Genomic DNA, 22,837 nt, shown 5'->3' on the forward strand with positions numbered 1-22,837 from the left:
CCTTCAGTGACAATCTACAATGTAAATAGTCGTGAAAATAAAGAAAATGCATTGAATGAGAAGGTGTGTCCAAACGTTTGGCCTGTACTGGTTATATATTGTCGAGGTTCCTGTGGTTTATCAGTTATACAGTGCTCAATACCGGGGTAGAGCGGAATATACGTTATGTCAGAAAAAAATACAGGTTTGTAGGAATTAAATAGCCTCTGTGTTTTTTCTTGACCTAACCTATATATATATATATATATATATATATATATATATGTATATGTATACGTATATATATATGTGTATATATATACATATATATATATATATATATATATATATATATATATATATATATATATATATATATATATATATATATATATATATTTGCATACATATATACATATAGTTACTTTATAAGCAGTCGACTTTTGCCCCTGGCCAAATTATTTTAGCCCAATTTGGCCCCCAAGTCAAAAAGTTTAGACACCCCTGTAATATTTGGTAAAAAAAAAATATGACAAAACCATTTCAAAACGGTTTTGAAGCTACAAAACCTCTTTTTGGTCACATACATATACGTGCAGCATGTAAAAAAATTACTTCAAACTCAAAGATTTAATTAATTAAAAATGTTCGTAACACTTTAGTATGGGGGAACACATATTCACCATTAATTAGTTGTTTATTAACATGCAAATTAGTAACATATTGGCTCTTAATTAGTCATTATTAAGTACTTATTGACGCCTTATCTTGCATGGCCTTACTATAGAACCAGTAAGCCATTTACAAAGAGTCTTCCCTCTATAACCTCAGAATTATTGCTTATTAGTAGGGCTGCAAATCTTTGGGTGTCCCACGATTCGATTCAATATCCATTCTTGGGGTCGCGATTCGATTATAAATCGATTTTTTCGATTCAACGCGATTGTCGATTGGTTTGTTCTGTGTCGTGTTTGTGTCTTCTCTCAATTGCTTTGTTTATTGCAGTTCTGATTGTTGCTGGGTCAGGTTTGGTTTTGGAATTGGATTGCATTGTTATGGTATCAGTGTGTATTGTTTTGTTGGATTGATTAAAAAAAACAACTTTTGATTAAAAAAAAAATCGATTTAAAAAAAAATTAGAATCGATTCTGAATCGCACAACATGAGAATCGCAATTCAAATTCGACTCGATCTTTTCCCACGCCCCTACTTATTAGTAACCCTAACCCTAACCCTAACCCTAACCCTTATATGATCCCCTAGTGTCCAAATAACTCTAAATTAAGTCTTTGTTACTTTAAAAAGCAACTAATTAATGATGAATGTCCCCCATACTAAAGTGTTACCATTTTTGTTCATTGATTGTTGAATATTAAGATTTGATTTACAATTGGGGCGGCACAGTGGACCAGGGGTTAGTGCATGTGCCTTACAATACGAAGGTCCTGAGTAGTCCTGAGTTCAATCCCTGGCTCGGGATCTTTCTGTGTGGAGTTTGCATGTTCTCCCCGTGACTGCGTGGGTTCCCTCCGGGTACTCCGGCTTCCTCCCACCGCCAAAAACATGCACCTGGGGATAGGTTGATTGGCAACACTAAATTGGCCCTAGTGTGTGAATGTGAGTGTGAATGTTGTCTGTCTATCTGTGTTGGCCCTGTTATGAGGTGGCGTCTTGTCCAGGGCATACCCCGTCTTCCGCCTGAATGCAGCTGAGATAGGTACCAGGACCCCACGCGACCCTAAAAGGGACAAGCGGTAGAAAATGGATGGATGGATAGATTTACAATTGAAAAAATAAAAATGTGACCCCTACTAGCTGGGATTTCTTCACAATAAGTTAATTAAACCTCAAAAGAAAATGTTCTGTTCTTTGTCTCCTCTACAGAAGTCTTTGTTTGTGGTGATAAATTAAGAGAGAAGCCATGGGACCTGGAATGTGGTGCTTGTTTACTCTCTATGGTCTGTCTCTCTGGAGCAACAGCATAGCCTTCACCAACAACCCTGTCCTCTCCCGGACAAGAAGAGCTCCAGATGCAAGCGGAGAAAACTCCAGGTGCTCCTACACCTTCCTGGTCCCTGAGCAGAAGATCACAGGACCCATCTGCGCAGCCCGGGGGCCCGTCCCCGACAAAGACCGAGTGACCCGCCTCGACGTGGCGGCAGTGCTCGACCTTCTGTCCAAGCAGAGGAGGGAGATGGAGACTCTGAAGCTGGTCGTGGACGTGGACGGCAACCTGGTGAACGAGATGAAGCTGCTGAGGAAGGAGAGCAGGAACATGAACTCCAGGGTGACGCAGCTCTACATGCAGCTGCTGCACGAAATCATCAGGAAGAGGGACAACTCATTGGAGCTGGCTCAGTTGGAGACACGCATCCTTAATGCCACCGCTGAGTCACTGCGCCTGTCCTCTCGCTACAAGGACCTGGAGGCCAAATATGCTGCTCTCTCGGCGATAGTCAATAACCAGTCTGTGGTCATAGGAGCTCTGGAAGAAAGTTGTATGAAAATGCACGATCGCAGACAGGAGCCGCCGCCACTGGGCCCTCCGATGGTGCATGTGGTGCCTGAAAATATTCCCGTTAACGTGCCACGCTTCACCAATGAGATCCGGGGCGACAACAGTGAAGGCTATGCCCGTGAAAGGGGCTCTCGCTCTGGACCGTCACCGACAAGTAGCACACTGGAAGTCCAGAAACCTCCTCAGTCAAACTTCAGTGCCGAAGGTGAGTAAGTACACATGTCAATACAGTGGAACCTCAATTTACGAACTTAACTGGTTTTTAGAAAAGTGTGTACAAAATCCAAATCCAGTTAATTTGGCACGTTGTGTAAAAAAAAAAAAATCAGAATTTTCGGCTTATATTTAATTGAATTTGACGTTTGAACTGGAACACTTTGTTATGCAAATATTTCTTAAGTTGAATTTGATGCCTGCAACATGTTTAAAAAGTGGCAAAAAAAGACTGAGAAAGTTGAGGAATGCTCATCAAACACTTATTTGGAGCATCCCACAGGTGAACAGGCTAATTGGGAAAAACGAGGGTGCCATGGTCTGGTGTAAAAGCAGCTTCCATGAAATGCTCAGTCATTAACAAACAAGGATGGGGTGAGGGTAACCACTTTGTGAACAAATGCTTGAGCAAATTGTCCCAACAGTTTAAGAACATTTGTCAACCAGCTATTACAAGAATTTTGGGATTTCACCATATAGAGTCCGTAATACCATCAAAAGGTTCAGAGAATCTGGAGAAAACTCTGCACTTAAGCAGCAAGTCTGAAAACCAACATTGAATGCCTGTGACCTTCAATCCCTCATCAAAAAGCGACGTCAGTGTGTAAATGATATCACCACATGGACTCAGGAACATTTCAGAAAACTACTGTAAGAACAAAATAAAACTCTACAACGCAAAGCGAAAGCCATTCATCAGCAACACACAGAAACAACGGTGGCTTCGCTGGGCTCGAGCTCGTCCAAGATCTGACAATCTGATTGTTTTAAATGTGCCGCCGCCACCTCGAGGATAATGAGAATCCATCAGGTCAATGATCATGACTTGTGACTTGACGTGAAACATACTACAGCATTTACTTAGATGGCCCAATCCAAACAACTTTCTTCTTGCCGCAAAAAAAATGCAACAAACTCAAAATGTGAATACACATGTTCACACAGAACAACCGGCTCCCTGAACTTTGTGGATATTCCGGAAAATAAAAAACCCACAAACAATTCAAACTTATACTCTTCACGGAAGGTAACGAGGTAGGAGGTAGGAGTTGAACGTTCCCATACTCTTAATAGCCAATTATATGTATACATTATATATATAATCTGTACACATAGAGTATTTATATATCTTGTAGTTTTACAAAATGTTACACTAATCATGTTTGGCACATTATATATATATATATATGTATATATATATATATATATATATATATATATATATATATATATATATATATATATATATATATATATATATATATATATATATATATATATATACAATAGAAAGTACTTTATTGATCCCTGGGTGAAATTCAGCACCACAGTTTGCTCACAATAGACAATAATAATAATAAATAATATATAACATATACTATATATATGATATATAATATATGAATAATATAAATATATTCTACTTATATTCTACATTTAAGTGCAGTCAAGGAACATATGCATTATACAGTCTGATGGCTGTCGGTATGAAGGACCTCCTGTGTCGTTCCGTGTTACATTTTGGAAGTCTGAGCCTTCCACTGAACGTGCTCATTCTCTCCGCAAGGTCAGAGTGTAGTGGATGGGAGGTGTTGTCCATAATGGCTAGGAGTTTTGTTAGACTTCTCCTCCTTGACACCACCGCCAGAGAGTCCAGCTCCACTCCCACCACGTTACTGGCCTTATCTACCAACTTTTCCAGTCAGTTTGTGTCCCTCACTCTTAGCCCGCTGCTCCAGCAAGCCACGGCGTACAAGATGGCGCCCACCACCACCAAAGAAAATCTTCAACATCCTTGTGCAGATGTTGAAGGATCTTATCCTCCTGAGGAAGAAGTCTGTCCCTTCTTGTAGAGGGCCTCAGCCTGTTTTGACCCATTCAGCTTGTTGTCCATGTGTACACCGAGGTATTTATAATCCTCTACCATGTCCACATCCACCCCCCTGATGGAAACAGGGGTCGGTGAAGTACTCCTCCTCCTTCCCAAGTCCACAACCAGCTCCTTGGTCTTCGTCATATTGAGCTGGAGATGGTTTTTTCCAAACCATGTGACAAAGTCCTCCACCAGTGCCCTGTATTCCTCATCATCACCATGCTCAATACACCCCACTATCGCAGAGTCATCAGAAAACTTCTGAAGGTGGCAGGGCTCTGATTGATACTGGAAATCAGTGGTGTAAATGGTGAAGAGGAAGGGGGAGAGGACTGTGCCCTGCAGGGCCCCGGTGTTGCTAAACAGCCTGTCAGACACAAAGTCCTGCAGTCGCACATACTGTGGTCTGTCAGTCAGGTAATCTACAACACAAGACACCAAGGGGACCTCCACCTGCATCATCTCCAACTTCACACCTAGTAGCCTAGGCCGTATGGTATCGAAAGCACTGGAGAAGTAAATAAACATGACCCTCACACTGCTCGCAGGCTTGTCGAGGTGGGCGTTGGCTCTGTTCAGTAGGTAGATGACTGCGTCCTCCACTCCAAGTCGGGGCTGGTAGGCGAATTGGAGTGGGTCCAGGTGGGGCTTGACTTTAGGCCGAAGTCGTTCCAGGACCATCCTCTCCATGGTTTTCATGATATGGGAGGTTAGAGCCACCGGCCTGTAGTCCTTCGACGTGCTGGGTCGCGTACACTTGAGGATGGGGACCACGCATGAAGTTTTCCACAGTGTGGGGACTTTCTGTAGTCTAAGGCTCATGTTAAAGATGTGCTGGAGCACACCACAGAGCTGTGGGGCGCAGGCTTTGAGCACCCTGGGGCTCACACCGTCAGGACCCGGGGCCTTGCCTGCGTGTAACTTATTTAGCTTTGCATTCACCTGTTCTGCAGACAGACATACTTGGGGAATCTCAGGTGGTTGGGGAAGGGCGGGGTCATCCTTCTTAGGGTGAGGTGTTAAGTGGGGGGAGGTAATCATTGGAGTTGGGGGGCTTTGAGGGGGGGAGGGGGTGGTGGATTGGTTCGCTGAAGTTGTCAGGGGCCGGCTGGCATGTTTTGGGGGGGGTAGAGACTTCCTGTCTGAGGCTCCAGTCCAGAGAAAGATGCAGTTGGTCAGTAGGCTCTCTATAATGCCTCTGTAGAATGTGGTGAGAATGGCGGGAGGGAGCTGTCCTCTTTTCATCCGACGCAAAAAGTGCATGTGCTGCTGAGCTCTTTTTACAAGAGCTCCGGTGTGTAGGGACCAGGTCATATTGTCAGTTATCTGCAACCCCAGGGACTTGGGGCTGCTTCCGATCTCCACCGCTGTGCCGTTGATGAAGAGTGGAGTGTGGCTGGACTGGTGCCTCTTGAAGTCAACGATGATCTTCTTGGTTGTTGGTTCTTCACCAATCAACCAGATGTTTCACCTCTTCCCTGGAATCCATGTTGTTGTTGTCACGGATGAGGCCCACTATTGTCATGTTGTCCGCATACTTCACAATGTGGTTAGTAGTTACTAGTTACGAATCTGGTCAGGATGCCCCTCGAACACCTCCGTGCTGAGGTTTTTAGGGCACTTCCAAATGGTAGGAGACTAACAAGAAGACCCAGGACACGTTAAGGGAGACTATGTCTCGCAGCTGGCCTGTGAACGCCTCGGGATCCCCCAGAAGGAGCTGGATGAAGTGGCTGGGGCGAGGGAAGTCTGGACTTCTCAGCTTAGGCTGCTCCCGCGACCCGACCTTGGATAAGCGGAAGAAGATAGATGGATGGATGAATAGAGTTTCTTTCATTAAAAATTACAGCTCATTTTGCAAACTAATTTCCGGGCTCGTAGGCGGATTATACCTGATGCGGAACGAATCTGGTGGGCTGTACGCTTCACATCCCTGATCCATACATTTCTATGGATTTATTCAACCATTGGAGAGCATCCATCAATTTGCAGGTCAACCATAACAACATTATTCACACTAACTTTGAGTGCAGCTGCAGGTGGTCCCATGGCCCCGTTTTCAAAGGTTAGAATCTGCAAATTCAGCTGCAGCGTGACCCCTTTGCTCAACAGAAAGAGCAAACACCAGTATGGAAATAAAAATGCTGTAATGTCTGAAACGAGGCTGGGGACTTAAAGCAAAGCAAAGAAAAACCCCACAAGCCCGATTTTGCTCATCAACAGAAATTCCTCGCACATTTCGCTCACCCTCACCCAAGAATAATAACGTGTGTAGGGTTTCAGCACAGCTGTACATGGAAATGATCCGCGACCAGACTGTTCCATTGCATTGCAGACATGGACCAAGCCCAGACTGGCATGATTGGTTCAAAACCACAAAGTGTCTCAGGTCTACCAAATCCAGTGATTAATACTTCATAAAGTACTCCAAAAAACGAGTAGACAGTATCTATTTGTTGCAATTACATTATTAGCTGGGTAGGGGTTACTTTCACGTTGACTGCAACAAAAGTGATTGTAATTAGAAGGTTTCAGGAAATATCTTGATGAAAAGCAGACATCCACAGGACTTTAGACAGGAATGAGGGCTACTAAATAATTAAAACATGACCTAATTAGCCTCTATTTCCTGTGCTGCACAAACCTCGATAAATGTGTTTGCTATTACTCTATCATCTTGTGGGTGTTTGTTTTTTTCCCATGTACCAGATGTATACTAAAGGCAATGTTTTTGCATCAACAGTCATGAAAAGTGTCCCGTAGAGCAAAAAAAAAAACTTTCTCCAGGGGTGCTGCTGGATAGTTAGATAAAACATTGGAGGGCATTTTTCTGAATTATCCTATGTCATCTTCAAAAGATATGGACGATTAAAAGAAAATCCAAAACAATATATGAATGCAGCAGACCAATATATTATTATTATCATTAGATGACTTAGACTCGCTTGAAATCTTGTATGTCTTGTTTATGTTTCTTCAACTGATTGGTATCGTATTTCTGTTTTTGTACAAAGTTTGTATACTATGAACAGGATAATATGTACTAGTCATTAGTCATTTGGAGGTCCAAGGACCAAAGCTAGTCATTGGGGCCCTGCTCATGACAAAAACAACTAGAGGCCCTTTTCCCATCTAAGGTTCAGGAACTTTGGGTTCCTGGAACGTCGAGCTCCTGGAACTGTAGGTTCCTGTAGAAATGTGGAGTTTGTGTATCTAACAGATTTCACAGTTCAGGGTAGTTTATACAAATCAAGCTGATCTCGTATGGAGGAGTGGTTTAGTATATTCCCACACTCATACCATGTAAATAGTTATGATCATTGTTTAATTTATTTCAAAACATGTAAACAGATACAATTTGATACATCATCTAATAATGACACGTGTTCTTTTCTCTTTACACATTTTTGAAGAAAAAAAAGTAGGGAGAAGCAAAGGTTATTTAAACCCACCCCTTTTCAAAGTCATAGCAATTACTTACATATTAATTCACTTCCTGTTCTGATCTTGTGATTGTAACAACATTTACACAATTTCCCTGGTGGATTCGGGGACACTTGGCCTGGCGAACCACGCCTGGTTGTGTTCCCTTATTTTTTGTTGCATTTCTTGCCCTCGTTTCCCTCACCTGTGCCTGATTGGCAGCCCGACACACCTGGTCACAGTTGCCAATCAGGCTGCTATTTATGCCTGCCTCGCCTGTTCCTCAGAGCTCAGGGATTGATTATGTTTGAGAACCTTTGTATGCATGACTGCTTCCCCTCTGTTTAAGTATATTAAAATCCTCTTTCCTGTGCATCGATCTCCTGTTTTCTGCATCTTGGGGTCACAACAGTGACGAGCGGTGAGGTTCATGGCTGGTGAGGCACTGACTTCATCACAGTCAGATTTATAAACATATGAACCCTATAGAGCAGGGGTCGGGAACCTTTTTGGCTGAGAGAGCCATACAAGCCGAACATTTTAAAAAGCATTTCCGTGAGAGCCATATAATATATTTTTTTAACACTGAATACAACTAAATGCGTGCATTTTTAAGTAAGACCAACATTTTTAGAGTATAATAAGTCTCTTATTATTTTTAATAACATTGTTACTCTGAAGCTAACCAACAACAAATAAAATACTTCTTACCGTTATTGCGACTTCTTGAACAGGTGCGGTAGAAACCGGAGGGATGGATTAAAATGCATGAGAATGTTTTATATTTTGAATGTTATTTTTGACACTGTGATTACCAGCGGAATTATTCATTACTTACCGTGTTAAGCAATGTCAGCTAAAATTTATCTGAGAGCCAGGTGCAGTCATCAAAAGAGCCACATCTGGCTCTAGAGCCATAGGTTCCCTACCCCTGCTATAGAGTATCTTATTCACCAGTTGATTGGCAGCAGTTAACGGGTTATGTTTAAAAGCTCATACCAGCATTCTTCCCTGCTTGGCACTCAGCCTCAAGGGTTGGAATTGGGGGTTAAATCACCAAAAATGATTCCCGGCCGCTGCTGCTCACTGCTCCCCTTACCTCCCAGTGGGTGAACAAGGGGATGGGTCAAATGCCAAGGACAAATTTCACCACACCTAGTGTGTATGTGACAATCATTGGTACTTTAACTTCATGTAGCAGGTACTTTAGCTAGTATAGTATAGTATAAATAAATTACACTTATTATTATCATTATTAGCGATAATACTGCTAACATTAACAATATTAAATAATCACATGTATGTAGAAAATATCTCCCTTAGAGATAGGGTAAGAAGCTCTGCCATCCGGGAGGAGCTCAACGTAAAGCCACTGCTCCTCCACATCGAGAGGAGCCAGATGAGGTGGTTCGGGCATCTGGTCAGGATGCCACCCGAACGCCTCCCTAGGGAGGTGTTTAGGGCACGTCCAACCAGTAGGAGGCCACGGGGAAGACCCAGGACACGTTGGGAAGACTATGTCTTCCGGCTGGCCTGGGAACGCCTCGGGATCCCCCGGGAAGAGCTAGACGAACTGGCTGGAGAGAGGGAAGTCTGGGCTTCCCTGCTTAGGCTGCTGCCCCCGCGATCCGACCTCGGATAAGCGGAAGATGATGGATGGATGGATGGATGGATGGATGGATGTAGAAAATAACAAACACGACAGTACACAGTGTTGTCACTATGACAGGTGTAACCGGGCTCCAGCGGCAGTGTTCATTCATTGTCTTTACTGTAGCATAAAAAATGCAGATGGCCTTAAAACGCCACAATACTCAGTCACCATATATAAGTACCCAAAATAAAGACTCAACATAAATATAAATTCATTGGAGGAAACGGGATTAAAACCCGATGCTAACCGCCCATTGAAAATACATGGGTACGGCTAGTAGCTACTATTAGCAAACAGATAGACTTACCAACTCCGCGTAATATCTCAACATCGACACACTCTTTCGTCGCAACTCGGCCCTGATGGTCGGCACCTATAAGTTTACAATTAGTTGTAAAATTTTGGACGGTTGTTTTTACGATATGCAGGCAAACGACAACTTCAAAACATACCGGCTTCGGCCCAGCCGAGTAGTGCAAGAATGATCTCTGGGATCAGTAGCGCCCTCTACCACCAGGAGGCCGGAGAACAGGAGCCTCACATTGTACGTGTTTCGCAGCAGTTTTATGATTGCCCAGCACAAGAAATATGTTACACACATACAGTTGTTGACAAAATACACTCTACATTATATACCTCAGCTAACTAAACTATGGAAATGTATATTATAATTCATGTGGCGATACGGTCTCACTGCACAGCAGGCCAGCAGTTAGCTGAGCCATTGCCATGGTGACCGGGAGGCTCAGCTGGCTGTGACTCACCGCAAGTAATTCTCAGTATTTGAACGGCTAATGTGAAAATGAAGCGATTTTGAATAAAAAATAATTTAAAACTGGTGAAGTTAAATGGAAAATAACTTTATAGTATAATCACTGGATACATATAACAATATAATTTTTTTTTTTCTTTTTACATTTTTTTCTTTCCATGACGCCTCACCTGCCGCTTCTGACTGCACGTCACAGTGTCACAACCGGGTTCCTGAGTAAGCCAGTCTTGAGTCACATATGAGATTAATGATAGAGATTTTTCAACAACGTTCAAGATGTTTATCAAGATTATTCTTCCTTGTACTTTGTAAACACTTGTTGTTTGAAAAGCCTCTAAAATCGGTTCATATTAGAACATTGTTTGACATCTCTGCATAATCCGTTCCATAATTGAATTCCACAAACGGATATGCTAGAGGTCTTCAGTGTTGTACGCGAATACTAATATTTTGCTTTAGATTTACCTCTGAGGATATATTTCTCCTCTTTTGTTGAGAAGAATCATTGTAAATTCTTGGGTAGCAGGTTATAGTTTGCTTTGCACATCATTTTAGCTGTTTACAAATGCACCAAATTATTGAGTCTCAGTCTAGAGTGCACGTGTCAAACTCAACTCATAGCCCGCCATATCCTTTTTTATGGCCCGTCAACACCTGGAAATAATATACATCTATAAAGTACTTACTAAATGTATTCTTTCTTTCCATTTTGTCAGATAAAATACATTTATTGCATCCAATTGCATACATTGTGATTCAATACTATCTAATAATGTAAAAAAAACTCAATAATATTATACATTAAACATACTTAAATATCTGCTTGATTTATGCATGAATCTGTAATAACAATAATGTTGGTAATATTAAACATGTTATATTAGTTATATTTGTATGAATTTAGGTTGGAAAGTGGTTTTCTCGTATAATAATGAACCATTAGTTTCATGTTTCGTAATAATGTAACAAACACTATATTAATATACATCAATCATGTTTTTTCTTAAAACAAAAAATACATAAATATCTACTTGATTTATGCAGGAATCTGTAATAATAATAATGTTGGTAATGTAAAAAATGTAATGTTAGTTACATTTGTATGAATTTAGGTTGGAAAGTATTTTTCTCTGATAATAATGAAACATTAGTTTCATGTTTCCTAATAATGTAACAAATACATTATCATCCATCAAACTTTCTTTGTAAAAATTAAAATAAATATCTGATTGACTTATTATCATTTCAAAGCAAGTTATTCATTCAATTTTACATTGTAAAAATGGTAATGGATTTTACGGTAAAAAAAAAAAAAAAAAAAAAAAGGTTTGTCAGTGGCCCGAATTTTATCATAAAAAAAAAATACAGTGGTACCATTTTTTCATATTTAAAGTAATACACCGCATAAAAAAATCACCATAGAGTTCATGATTAACACTGGCTGTTCTGTCGGCAGAATTTTACCATACAAAAACATGGTAAAAAATGTTTCCATCTTCAGTAATATCCTGTAAAGAAAAAATTATTGAATCCACTGTAAGATTCTGCCAGTGTAAGGTGCCAGTGTACGGATTTTTTTTTTTTTACAGAGTAGGTAAAAAATTTATATTGTTGTGCAATAATATTACTCTCCGTTACAAGCGGCCCTCTATAGGTAGCCATAACTGCAATGTGGCTTTAAAAGGGGACATTATCACAATTTCTGAAAGGTTAAAACCAATAAAAATCAGTTCACAGTGGCTTATTTTATTTTTCAAAGTTTTTCTCAAAATTTTACCCATCACGCAATATCCCGAAAAACGTCTTCAAAGTGCCTTATTTACACCATCGCTATATCCACCCGTCTATTATCCTGTGACGTCACTTCATGAAGCCACCAGAAACAAACATGGCGGATAGCACAGAAAGGTATAGCATAGTAGCTCGGATTCAGACTCGGATATCAGCGCCGTAAGCGATTCAACAGATTACGCATGTATTGAAACGGATGGTTGGAGTGTGGAGGCAGGTACCGAAAACGAAATTGAAGAAGAAACAGAAGCTTTTGAGCCATGTCACGACAGACAGGCGCACGGGAGGAAGCGCGGACAAATTTGGTGATCGCCTTCTAACCAACGATTGGTATGTGTTTGTTTGGCATTAAATGTGGGTGGAGGGAAAGGCTGGATGCCAATATAGCTAAAAATGAGGCATTATAATGCAATATGTACATACAGCTAGCCTAAATATCATGTTAGCATCAATTAGCTTGCAGTCATGCCGTGACCAAATATGTCTGATTAGCACGCCACATAAGTCAATAATATCAACAAAACTCACCTTTGTGATTTCGTTGACTTTATCGTTGGAAATGCATCTGCTTTGAGTGTCGCAGATATCCACACATTCTTGCCATCTCTGTCGTAGCATAGCTGTTGTCGGTAAAGTGTGCGGAACAAACGAGGGACTTTCGCATCTTTTGACCACTGTTGCAACTTCAATCTGTCTCTGTTGGTGTTGTTACACCGTCCGACAACACACCGACGAGGCATGATGTCTCCAAAGTACCGGAAAACAGTCGAAAAAAACAAAAAATAACAGAACTGATTTGACTTGGTGTGTGTAATGTGTTTGATAAAATGGCGGGTCGCTTTACGATGTGACGTCCCGGGTTAAAGGTCATTGCTCCGACAGGCGAACAATTGAAATGCGTTCAATTCGCCAAATTCACCCTTTTAGAGTTCAGAAATCGGTTAAAAAAACTTATGGTCTTTATATTGACGCTTACATAGGTCTGGTGATAATGTTCCCCTTTAAGTCCTTTGTAGCTTGACAAAATTTGTAAAGTTACAAAGGACAGACAATATTAGGTCAGAGTTATTTTACTAAAAAGTAAGTCAATGAAATACAAAGCATTAACAGACGATATGATTTTTTAAAAAAAAAACAACAACGTGTACCAAATTCAAATATTCACGCTTTTGTCCGTAGTGTCCAACAGTCAGAAAGTTGTCCTCTCAGGAAATACTTTATATTAGAAAAGAAAATAGCATAGGGTGAATGCCCAATGACAAGAAGATAGTGAAAAAGAAAAAGCTTATCGACCACGGTGCTTCCACGGTCTACAGTGGAGGATGTGAGCAAATTTTCAGGACTTATGCAGACCCCAAATACAGATCAGCAGGTACCAGAAGATTAAAAAAAAAGTTGGTTTTGCATAATATTGTGAAACAAAATGGCAGAATCTATGTCTGCTAATGAGTGCCATTTTGCGGTCATTATACACACACCATAGTCATACTTATATCTCTGACTACCGTAGCCATAATGAGCTGATAATCCTTCAAGCAGTGCGGCTTCAAAGTCATACTAAAACATTTTGACAAATTTTTAAGTGCAGTGTTTAACATTCTTTATTGTCAATGGAATATTTAAAATTTTGGTTTTGTTTATTGGCATCGTATTGCAGTCTACACGTATCTCTTTTGTGAGACTACCATCTACTGGTCAACCTTATCATTACACCATGTACCAAATAAAATAGCTTCGAGGTCGGTCGGAATTATTCCGTACGTTTGGTGCACTGGGTTATAAAACGCACTGTAAATTAAAAAAAAACTTAAAGGATTTTAGGTGCACCTTATAGTCCGAAAAGTGGTTTATCGCAAGCTAACACTTCGAACACAACGGCTTTGGCCTTAGCTTGTTAGCAAAAGCATTCTGTCCACTCGGGTTGAGGCTAATAACTACACAACTGGAGTGTCACTGACTACTATAACATGGTCACTACTGCCTACTTTGTCTTCTTATATTCTTATTTTACTGTTATATTGTTATTCCCATTGTTTTTATTCTTTTTGTAATATTTCTCTATTTTGTTTCCTTTTAAACCCCCATTATTTACTTTTTTCTTTAAATTGATCTCAACTCTGTACACTGCTGATGGAATTTTAATTTTCCTGAAGGAATCAATAAAGTGCTATCTATCTATCTACTTTCACAACATGTAATAAAGTAAATACTCTATATTTATTTCATTTATCTTTGTTCCACTCGTGTACTGACTCCTTTATTTCACATTTATCCAGCAAAAGGTTCAGGATAGTAAGCAGCTGAGTCGAGCTGAATACTTCTTCCTCCTCCGTAAATGCTTTTAAACGACTCCATCCACTTCTCGTAGCTTCACATATCGAGATTAAGTTTATTAAAAAAAATGTAAAAACTAAAATAAACTGCATACAGTTTAAAAACTGCAGCTGATTAAACAAACTACAAGGGAGTTCCACCGATCAGTGTTCTTCAGCACAGAGTTGTCCCACAAAAGATACTGCAAGTTAAAAGGTCCTTTCGTTCTTCTTTAATTCTTCTCCGTTGTCAAGTATTTTGTTATGTAAATACACAAGAAATAAAAAATTAACAAGTCGTCCATCATCCTGTAACGGCGGTCCTGTGTTCGAAAAATAAGTTTTAGTAACGCTGCTATCTGTGTTCGGCCAGCCCCCAAGAAGATTCCGGGAACCTTCCAAAAGTCCTGTTAAAGTTTCTGTAAATGTTCCTGCAGTGGAAAAGGACCTTTGGAATGACCGATTCCAACACTTTTACTGTAACTGGAGAAGATTATATTTTATTAACATAGTTGGACCAAATGTGACCCGTAGCGCTATTATTGTGACTGGTGGTAAAAAGAGATCTCTTGACAGTGCCTGTTTTTAAACGAGAGACTAACTTTAGACAATGTCGTAAGTTTTACAATATAACTACACCTGTTTATTAACTAAAACTGTTTATTAACTTAATTATTTATTAAATAATGTAATGACGGTTTAGTAAGTACTAAACCATCCCATGACTGATTGATTGATTGATTGAAACTTTTATTAGTAGATTGCACAGTTCAGTACATATTCCGTACAGTGGACCACTAAATGGTAACACCCGAATAAGTTTTTCAACTTGTTTAAGTCGGGGTCCACGTTAATCAATTAATGGTCTGTAGGAGTGTTTTCGCGCATATCTGCACGTGCAATCGTAATGTACTGACGCAAGCGTCATTAGCCTTAGCTAATATGCTAACCCGTGTACGAGTGTGTTAGTAATATTACGAGTATGTGGAGAGGCGTAGCCGACGAGCCGACAGCGGGATAGGACAGACAGCGGTCCTACCCAAGATGGGGGCCAGGAGGCGGATTATGCGGCGGAGAGGAGCGACGCGTCAGCAAGCCAAGCCAGGTGCGTAAACGACACACCTGCTCTCAATCTCTGCATCTTCTGCTGCAGTATAAAAGGGGAGAAGGAGGAACAATCGCGGCAGAAGTAGGCGAGGAAACATCAGACAACGAAGATCATGAACACGACGAGAGCGACCCAGAGCGAGATGAGCGCCCGCGGAAGACGCAGCTACCATCCACCGAAAGGCGCGCCGCGACGAGCAGGAAGAGCCGACGCGCTAGAAATTGGCGCGACCGACTGGCAAGAAGACATGTATATTGAAACAATAAACCAGAGTCAAACCTGCTATAATGCGTCTTGCATCGATCATCACTGCAACCCACATGATGACGGCTGGAGAACTGTCACAGAGTATTATTACCTTACAATGGTAAAAGGGGACGGCATGGCGCAGTGGAAGAGTGGCCGTGCCCAACCCGAGGGTCCCTGGTTCAATCCCCACCCAGTACCAACCTCGTCACATCCGTTGTGTCCTGAGGAAAACACTTCACCCTTGCTCCTGATGGGTGCTGGTTAGCGCCTTGCAGGGCAGCTCCATCCATCAGTGTGTGAATGAGTGTGTGAATGGGTAAATGTGGAAGTAGTGTCAAAGCGCTTTGAGTACCTTGAAGGTAGAAAAGCGCTATACAAGTACAACCCATTTATTTATTTATTTATCATTATTTTTGTATTGTTTCAGTTCCACAAATTTCTCAGTAAATTCACAAGACGTCACCGTGGAGTTATTGAGTCTGTTTAGCTGATCAGAGAGCTAGCTTCCGCAGCTGGCGGGTCAATGTGATGACTTCTGTTTTGTTTGATCTGCCGTTTTACTACCGCGTTACAGTCACTGTTTGGGAACAATTAAGGCATGTAAATAAACATGTACAGAATTGTTCTGCGTTAATTACTAATTTCGCAACATATAGATATGCGGCTTATAGTCCAGTGCGGCTAATACAAGGTAAAAAGATTTATATACTGGTGCGCTTTTATGTCCGGAAAATACAGTAGATAAAAACGCCAGATTTGCGCAAAGCTCTTCAAGTAGAACATTACCATATATGGAGATAGTCGCTGATGTGTCGTATGGGAAAAAACACAAAGTAGGCAAGATTTTTCATAAATATGTCCGCTATGTCTACATGGTTATATTTAACATTTTCAGCACTTTCGCAGTTTTCGACTACACCACGGAATACCTTCTGTGGTGTAGTCGAAAACTACCATTAGGTAAGAAAAGTTGTTTCTGCATAATAGGTCGCCTTTAAATAAGAGTTCCTACCTGTCAAGCTCACCCTACATCTTACTAGACCCCTGGTTACAATAGTTTACCACTGGCGGTAGCTCTTGCTGTGTTGACCACATACATTTGGTGTCACAGACAAAAAGCCTGACACCTTTGGTAGTTTTAACTAAAACTGTTTGCTTTCTTTTCGTGTTTTCCTCCTGTCTGCTCCACTTTGGTAATTCTGTTTCATTTTTTAAAAAAATAAACTCATGCCATGATACTACGCAAAAAAAATCAAAATTACAGTGCATCCAGAAAATATTCTCAATGCTTTACTTTTTCCACAGTTTGTTATATTAGCCTTATTTCAAAATTAAATACATTTATTTTTGCCCTCAAAATTCTACACACAATACCCCAGAATAACAATGTGAACCTAAAATCAATTGAATGGACTGCAAAGAAAAGATACTTAACGTCCGAACTGGTAAAGTTTTTTATTTTTTGCAAATATTAGCTCATTTGGAATTTGACTCTTGCAACATGTTTCAAAAAGCAGGCACAAGTGGCAAAAAATACAAAAAAAAGTTGAGGACTGTTCATCAAACACTTATTTGGAACATCCTACAGGTGAACAAGCTAATTGGGAACAGGTGGGTGCCATAATTGGGCGTGGAAGCAGCTTCCATGAAATGCTCAGTCAAACACAAACAAGGATGGGGCGAGGGTCATCACTATGTAAACAAATGTGTGAGCAAATAGCACATTTCTCAATGAGCTATTGCAAGGAATTTGGGGATTTCACCATCTATGGTCCGTAATATCATCAAAAGATTCAGAGAATCTGGAGGAATCACTACACGGAAGCAATGATATTACGGACCTTCGATCCCTCAGGCGGTACTGCATCAAAAAGCGTCATCAGCATGTAAAGGACATCACCACATGGGCTCAAGAAAACTTCAGAAAACCAATGCCAGAAAATACAGTTGATCGCCACATCTCTACGTGCAAGTTAAAACTCTACTATGCAAAACAAAAGCCATTTATCAACATGAGCCCGAGCTCCTCTAAGATGGACTGATACAAAGTAGAAAAGTGTTCTGTGGTCTGACGAGTCCACATTTCAATTTTTGTCTTGGAAACTGTGGATGTCGTGTCCTCCAGAACACAGAGGAAAAGAACCATCCGGATTGTTATAGGTGCATAGTTCAAAAGCCAGCATCTGTGATGTTATGAGGGTGTATTAGTGCCCAAGGCATGTGTAACTTACTTATCTGGGAAAGTACCATTAATACTGAAAGGTACATACAAGTTTTGGAGCAAAATATGTTGCCATCTAAGCAATTTTATCATGGACGCCCCTGCTCATTTCAGTAAGACAATGCCAAGCCACGTGGCTTCATAGTAAAAGAGTTTGGGTACTAGACTGGCCTGCCTGTAGTCCAGACCTGTGTGGCGCTATACGAAGCCTAAAGAACACAACGGAGATCCCGGACTGTCGAATAACTTAAGCTGTACCTCAAGCAAGAATGGGAAATAATTCCACCTGAAAAGCTTCAAAAATGTGTCTACTCAGTTCCCAAACATTTACTGAGTGTTGTTAAAAGGAAAGGCCATCCATGTAACACAGTGGTAAAAATGCCCCTGTGCCAACTTTTTGGCAATGTGTTGCTGCCATTCAATTTTAAGTTAATGATTTGCAAAAACAAATTACGTTTAAGTTCGAACATTAAATATCTTGTCTTTGCAGTCTATTTTATATATAAGTTGACAAGGATTTGCAAATCATTGTATTCTATTTTTATTAACGAATTATACAACGTTCACGCTTCACTGGTTTTGGGTTTTGTATTATGTAATTGTATTTGTGTTTTATGTATTTTAAATATTTTGTTAAGTGTTTTTTTTTCCTTATCTCCTGTTATTCTTGGCCTAAAGGTCCATTCAGAGACTGTCTGGAGGCTCAGGAAGCCGGCCACATCACAAGCGGCATGTACTTGATCAAACCGGACGAGACCGATCGGTCCCTGCAGGTGTGGTGTGAGCAGGACATGGACAACGGAGGCTGGACTGTAATCCAGAGCCGGAAAGACGGCTCTGTTAACTTCTTCCGGAACTGGGAAAATTACAAGGTGAGTGCAACGAAAACTTGGGCTTCCCCAACCTCAAAATACTCCGTCAAGAGATAACAGAGCTGCCTTATAGTACCCGCAGAGACCTTGTGGGGGGACTATTTCCTGTAGGTCAGAGTCCTTGTGTTTTTTTTTTGTGAAATATAATGCCCTGTCAGCAGTGTGCTTTTTAGTTTGATATTTCCATTATGAAACCTCAGATGGCCCACGGCAAAGAAATGTTCCACAGCAAAATCTGTGGGGGTTTCTTTCCAAAACCGCTACTACTGCGCTGCCTTCCTGGATGAATGGCTGATTGGCTCAGTGCATACCATTACATATGGGCCCGCTCATCCAAGTCTGGGAGGAATATAGGTGGAGTTTGTCACTGCCGGTAAACTTAGTTGGCCTTTCTGTGTCTCAGTGGGAGCTAAATTGCTCTCTTTGACATTGATTTGCCTCTGTGCCTCTCCCACAAAGCCGCCACAAGCCCCAAAGTGGGGAGGCCCCCGGAATGAAACTCTCAATCGTTCATCATATGCTGGTTTTCTTCACTGATCCCCAGTTTCTGCAGACCTCAACCATCTCGACCAAGTAAAGTGTTCTAAGGGCATGTAGCCAGACACACAGATTGTTCATAGTTCGTCAGCACAAACATTCGAGCCAGTAGTTTTCACATTTGTGATTGACGACTTCCCCGAAATTTGGCCGGACCAGGTCTGCGGTAGTGTTTTCCAGCTGTAATTGTGCACATAGTTTGCACGAATGCTCTCGAACATAACCCGAAAAGTGTCACAAACAGAGTCAGATCGGTTGTTGTGATAACTACAAACAGGCAACGGCAGTTTGAAGATTGGTTAAAAAAACAAGACTGACTTCGACCTAGACCAGGGGTCGGCAACTCAAAACGTTGAAAGAGGCATATTGGACCAAAAAGAAAAAAAGAAAAAATATGTCTGGAGCTGCAAAAAATGAAAAGCCTTATGTTAGTGTTATAATGAAGGCAACACATGATGTAAGTGTCTATATTAAATAAATAAATGGGTTGTACTTGTATAGCGCTTTTCTACCTTCAAGGTACTCAAAGCGCTTTGACACTACTTCCACATTTACCCATTCACACACACATTCACACACTGATGGAGGGAGCTGCCATGCAAGGCGCCAACCAGCACCCATCAGGAGCAAGGGTGAAGTGTCTTGCTCAGGACACAACGGACGTGACGAGGTTGGTACTAGGTGGGAATTGAACCAGGGACGCTTGGGTTGCGCACGGCCACTCTCCCCACTGCGCCACGCCGTCCCGATTATTAGCTATATTAGCCTACTTTCAAAATGGCATTAAAAGTCTTATATAAATGATATAATGAAAACAACCCATGATGTAAGTGTCTATATTAGCTATAATAGCCTACTATCAAAATTACTTTAAAAGTCTTATATAAGTGTTACAATGGAGACAACACATGGTGTAAGTGTATTTAATATATAATAGAAAAAAGTACAATAAAAAAGCAAAAAAAGTGGAATTTAACTAGAAAAAAATTCAATAATTACACTAATAACACAAAGCTACCATGCAAACACTTTTTACTGGCACTTTAAAAACTCTCATTGCTCATAAAATAATAAAAACGTATACTTGACGGATATATCTAAAATTGATCTAGAGCAGTGTTTTTTTTAACCGAGTTGGGCTGCAAGCTCCCTCTATAGAGGCGCAAAAAAAGTTTGCTTTTGAACTGTGCTCCGTATGGGCCGCAGCAGTACTCAGTTGAAATACGCCTTTTCACCACTTGTGGCAGTAATGACAATGTCAAAAAAACAGAACAACTCTTGAGTTTAGAGACGTTTTGTAAGCGCAAAAAATATGACCGAATTGGTGAAGCTTTAAGTTCATCTGCACTTATATTAAAGGGGAACTGCACTTTTTTGGGAATTGTGTTTATCGTTCACAATCACTATGAGAGACAGGACAATGGATGTAATTTTGTTGATAATTTTTTTTGCGTTGTAAATATTAAATACATGTGATCAAAAGTCAACTTACAATGGAGCTAATGGGAGCCGCACAATCAATCAATCAATCAATCAATGTTTATTTATATAGCCCCAAATCACAAATGTCTCAAAGGACTGCACAAATCATTACGACTACAACATCCTCGGAAGAACCCACAAAAGGGCAAGGAAAACTCACACCCAGTGGGCAGGGAGAATTCACATCCAGTGGGACGCCAGTGACAATGCTGACTATGAGAAACCTTGGAGAGGACCTCAGATGTGGGCAACCCCCCCCCCTCTAGGGGACCGAAAGCAATGGATGTCGAGCGGGTCTAACATGATACTGTGAAAGTTCAATCCATAGTGGCTCCAACGGAGCCGCGAGAGTTCAGTTCAAGCGGATCCAAGACAGCAGCGAGAGTCCCGTCCACAGGAAACCATCTCAAGCGGAGGCGGATCAGCAGCGTAGAGATGTCCCCAACCGATACAGGCGAGCGGTCCATCCTGGGTCCCGACGAGCGGTCCATCCTGGGTCTCGACTCTGGACAGCCAGTACTTCATCCATGGTCATCGGACCGGACCCCCTCCACAAGGGAGGGGGGGAGATAGGAGAAAGAAAAGAAGCGGCAGATCAACTGGTCTAAAAAGAAGGTCTATTTAAAGGCTAGAGTATACAGATGAGTTTTAAGGTGAGACTTAAATGCTTCTACTGAGGTAGCATCTCGAACTGTTACCGGGAGGGCATTCCAGAGTACTGGAGCCCGAACGGAAAACGCTCTATAGCCCGCAGACTTTTTTTGGGCTCTAGGAATCACTAATAAGCCGGAGTCTTTTGAACGCAGATTTCTTGCCGGGACATACGGTACAATACAATCGGCAAGATAGGCTGGAGCTAGACCGTGTAGTATTTTATACGTAAGTAGTAAAACCTTAAAGTCACATCTTAAGTGCACAGGAAGCCAGTGCAGGTGAGCCAGTACAGGCGTAATGTGATCAAACTTTCTTGTTCTTGTCAAAAGTCTAGCAGCCGCATTTTGTACCAACTGTAATCTTTTAATGCTAGACATGGGGAGACCAGAAAATAATACGTTACAGTAATCGAGACGAGACGTAACAAACGCATGGATAATGATCTCGGCGTCTTTAGTGGACAAAATGGAGCGAATTTTAGCGATATTACGGAGATGAAAGAAGGCCGTTTTAGTAACGCTTTTAATGTGTGACTCAAAGGAGAGAGTTGGGTCGAAGATAATACCCAGATTTTTTACAGAGTCACCTTGTTTTATTATCTGGTTGTCAAATGTTAAAGTTGTATTATTAAATAGAGGTCGGTGTCTAGCAGGACCGATAATCAGCATTTCCGTTTTTTGGGCATTAAGTTGCAAAAAGTTAGCGGACATCCATTGTTTAGTTTCATTAAGACACGCTTCCAACTGACTACAGTCCGGCGTGTTGGTCAGCTTTAGGGGCATGTAGAGTTGGGTGTCATCAGCATAACAGTGAAAGCTAATACCGTATTTGCGTATGACGTCACCCAGCGGCAGCATGTAGATGCTGAAGAGTACAGGGCCAAGGACCGAAAACCCTGGGGAACTCCACACGTTACCTTAACATAGTCCGAGGTCACACTGTTATGGGAGACGCACTGCATCCTATCAGTAAGATAAGAGTTAAACCATGACAGGGCTGAGTCTGACATACCAATTCGTGTTTTGATACGCTCTAATAAAATATTATGATCGACGGTATCGAAAGCAGCGCTAAGATCGAGGAGCAGCAACATAGATGACGCATCAGAGTCCATCGTTAGCAATAGATCATTAGTCAATTTTGCGAGGGCTGTCTCAGTCGAGTGATTTGCCCTGAAAC

General features: G+C 41.1%; 1 protein-coding gene across 3 annotated transcripts in view; it reads left to right on the plus strand.

The window, feature by feature from the left end:
* LOC133545013 (angiopoietin-related protein 1-like) overlaps positions 1–22,837 on the plus strand; it is a 44,144-nt gene that overhangs the window by 12,978 nt on the left and 8,329 nt on the right. For 2 of the 3 annotated variants that reach the window (XM_061890301.1, XM_061890299.1), the window contains 2 exons: positions 1,864–2,702; positions 18,792–18,985. In XM_061890301.1, coding sequence (XP_061746285.1) covers positions 1,901–2,702; positions 18,792–18,985 — 996 coding nt within the window. In that variant the 5' untranslated portion in view covers positions 1,864–1,900. Of the gene's footprint in view, positions 1–1,863; positions 2,703–18,791; positions 18,986–22,837 lie in introns of those variants that run through there. The other variant, XM_061890302.1, reaches the window with a different exon arrangement.

This window comes from Nerophis ophidion, linkage group LG28 (assembly GCF_033978795.1).
Source record: "Nerophis ophidion isolate RoL-2023_Sa linkage group LG28, RoL_Noph_v1.0, whole genome shotgun sequence".
Classification (NCBI taxonomy): Eukaryota; Metazoa; Chordata; class Actinopteri; order Syngnathiformes; family Syngnathidae; genus Nerophis; species Nerophis ophidion.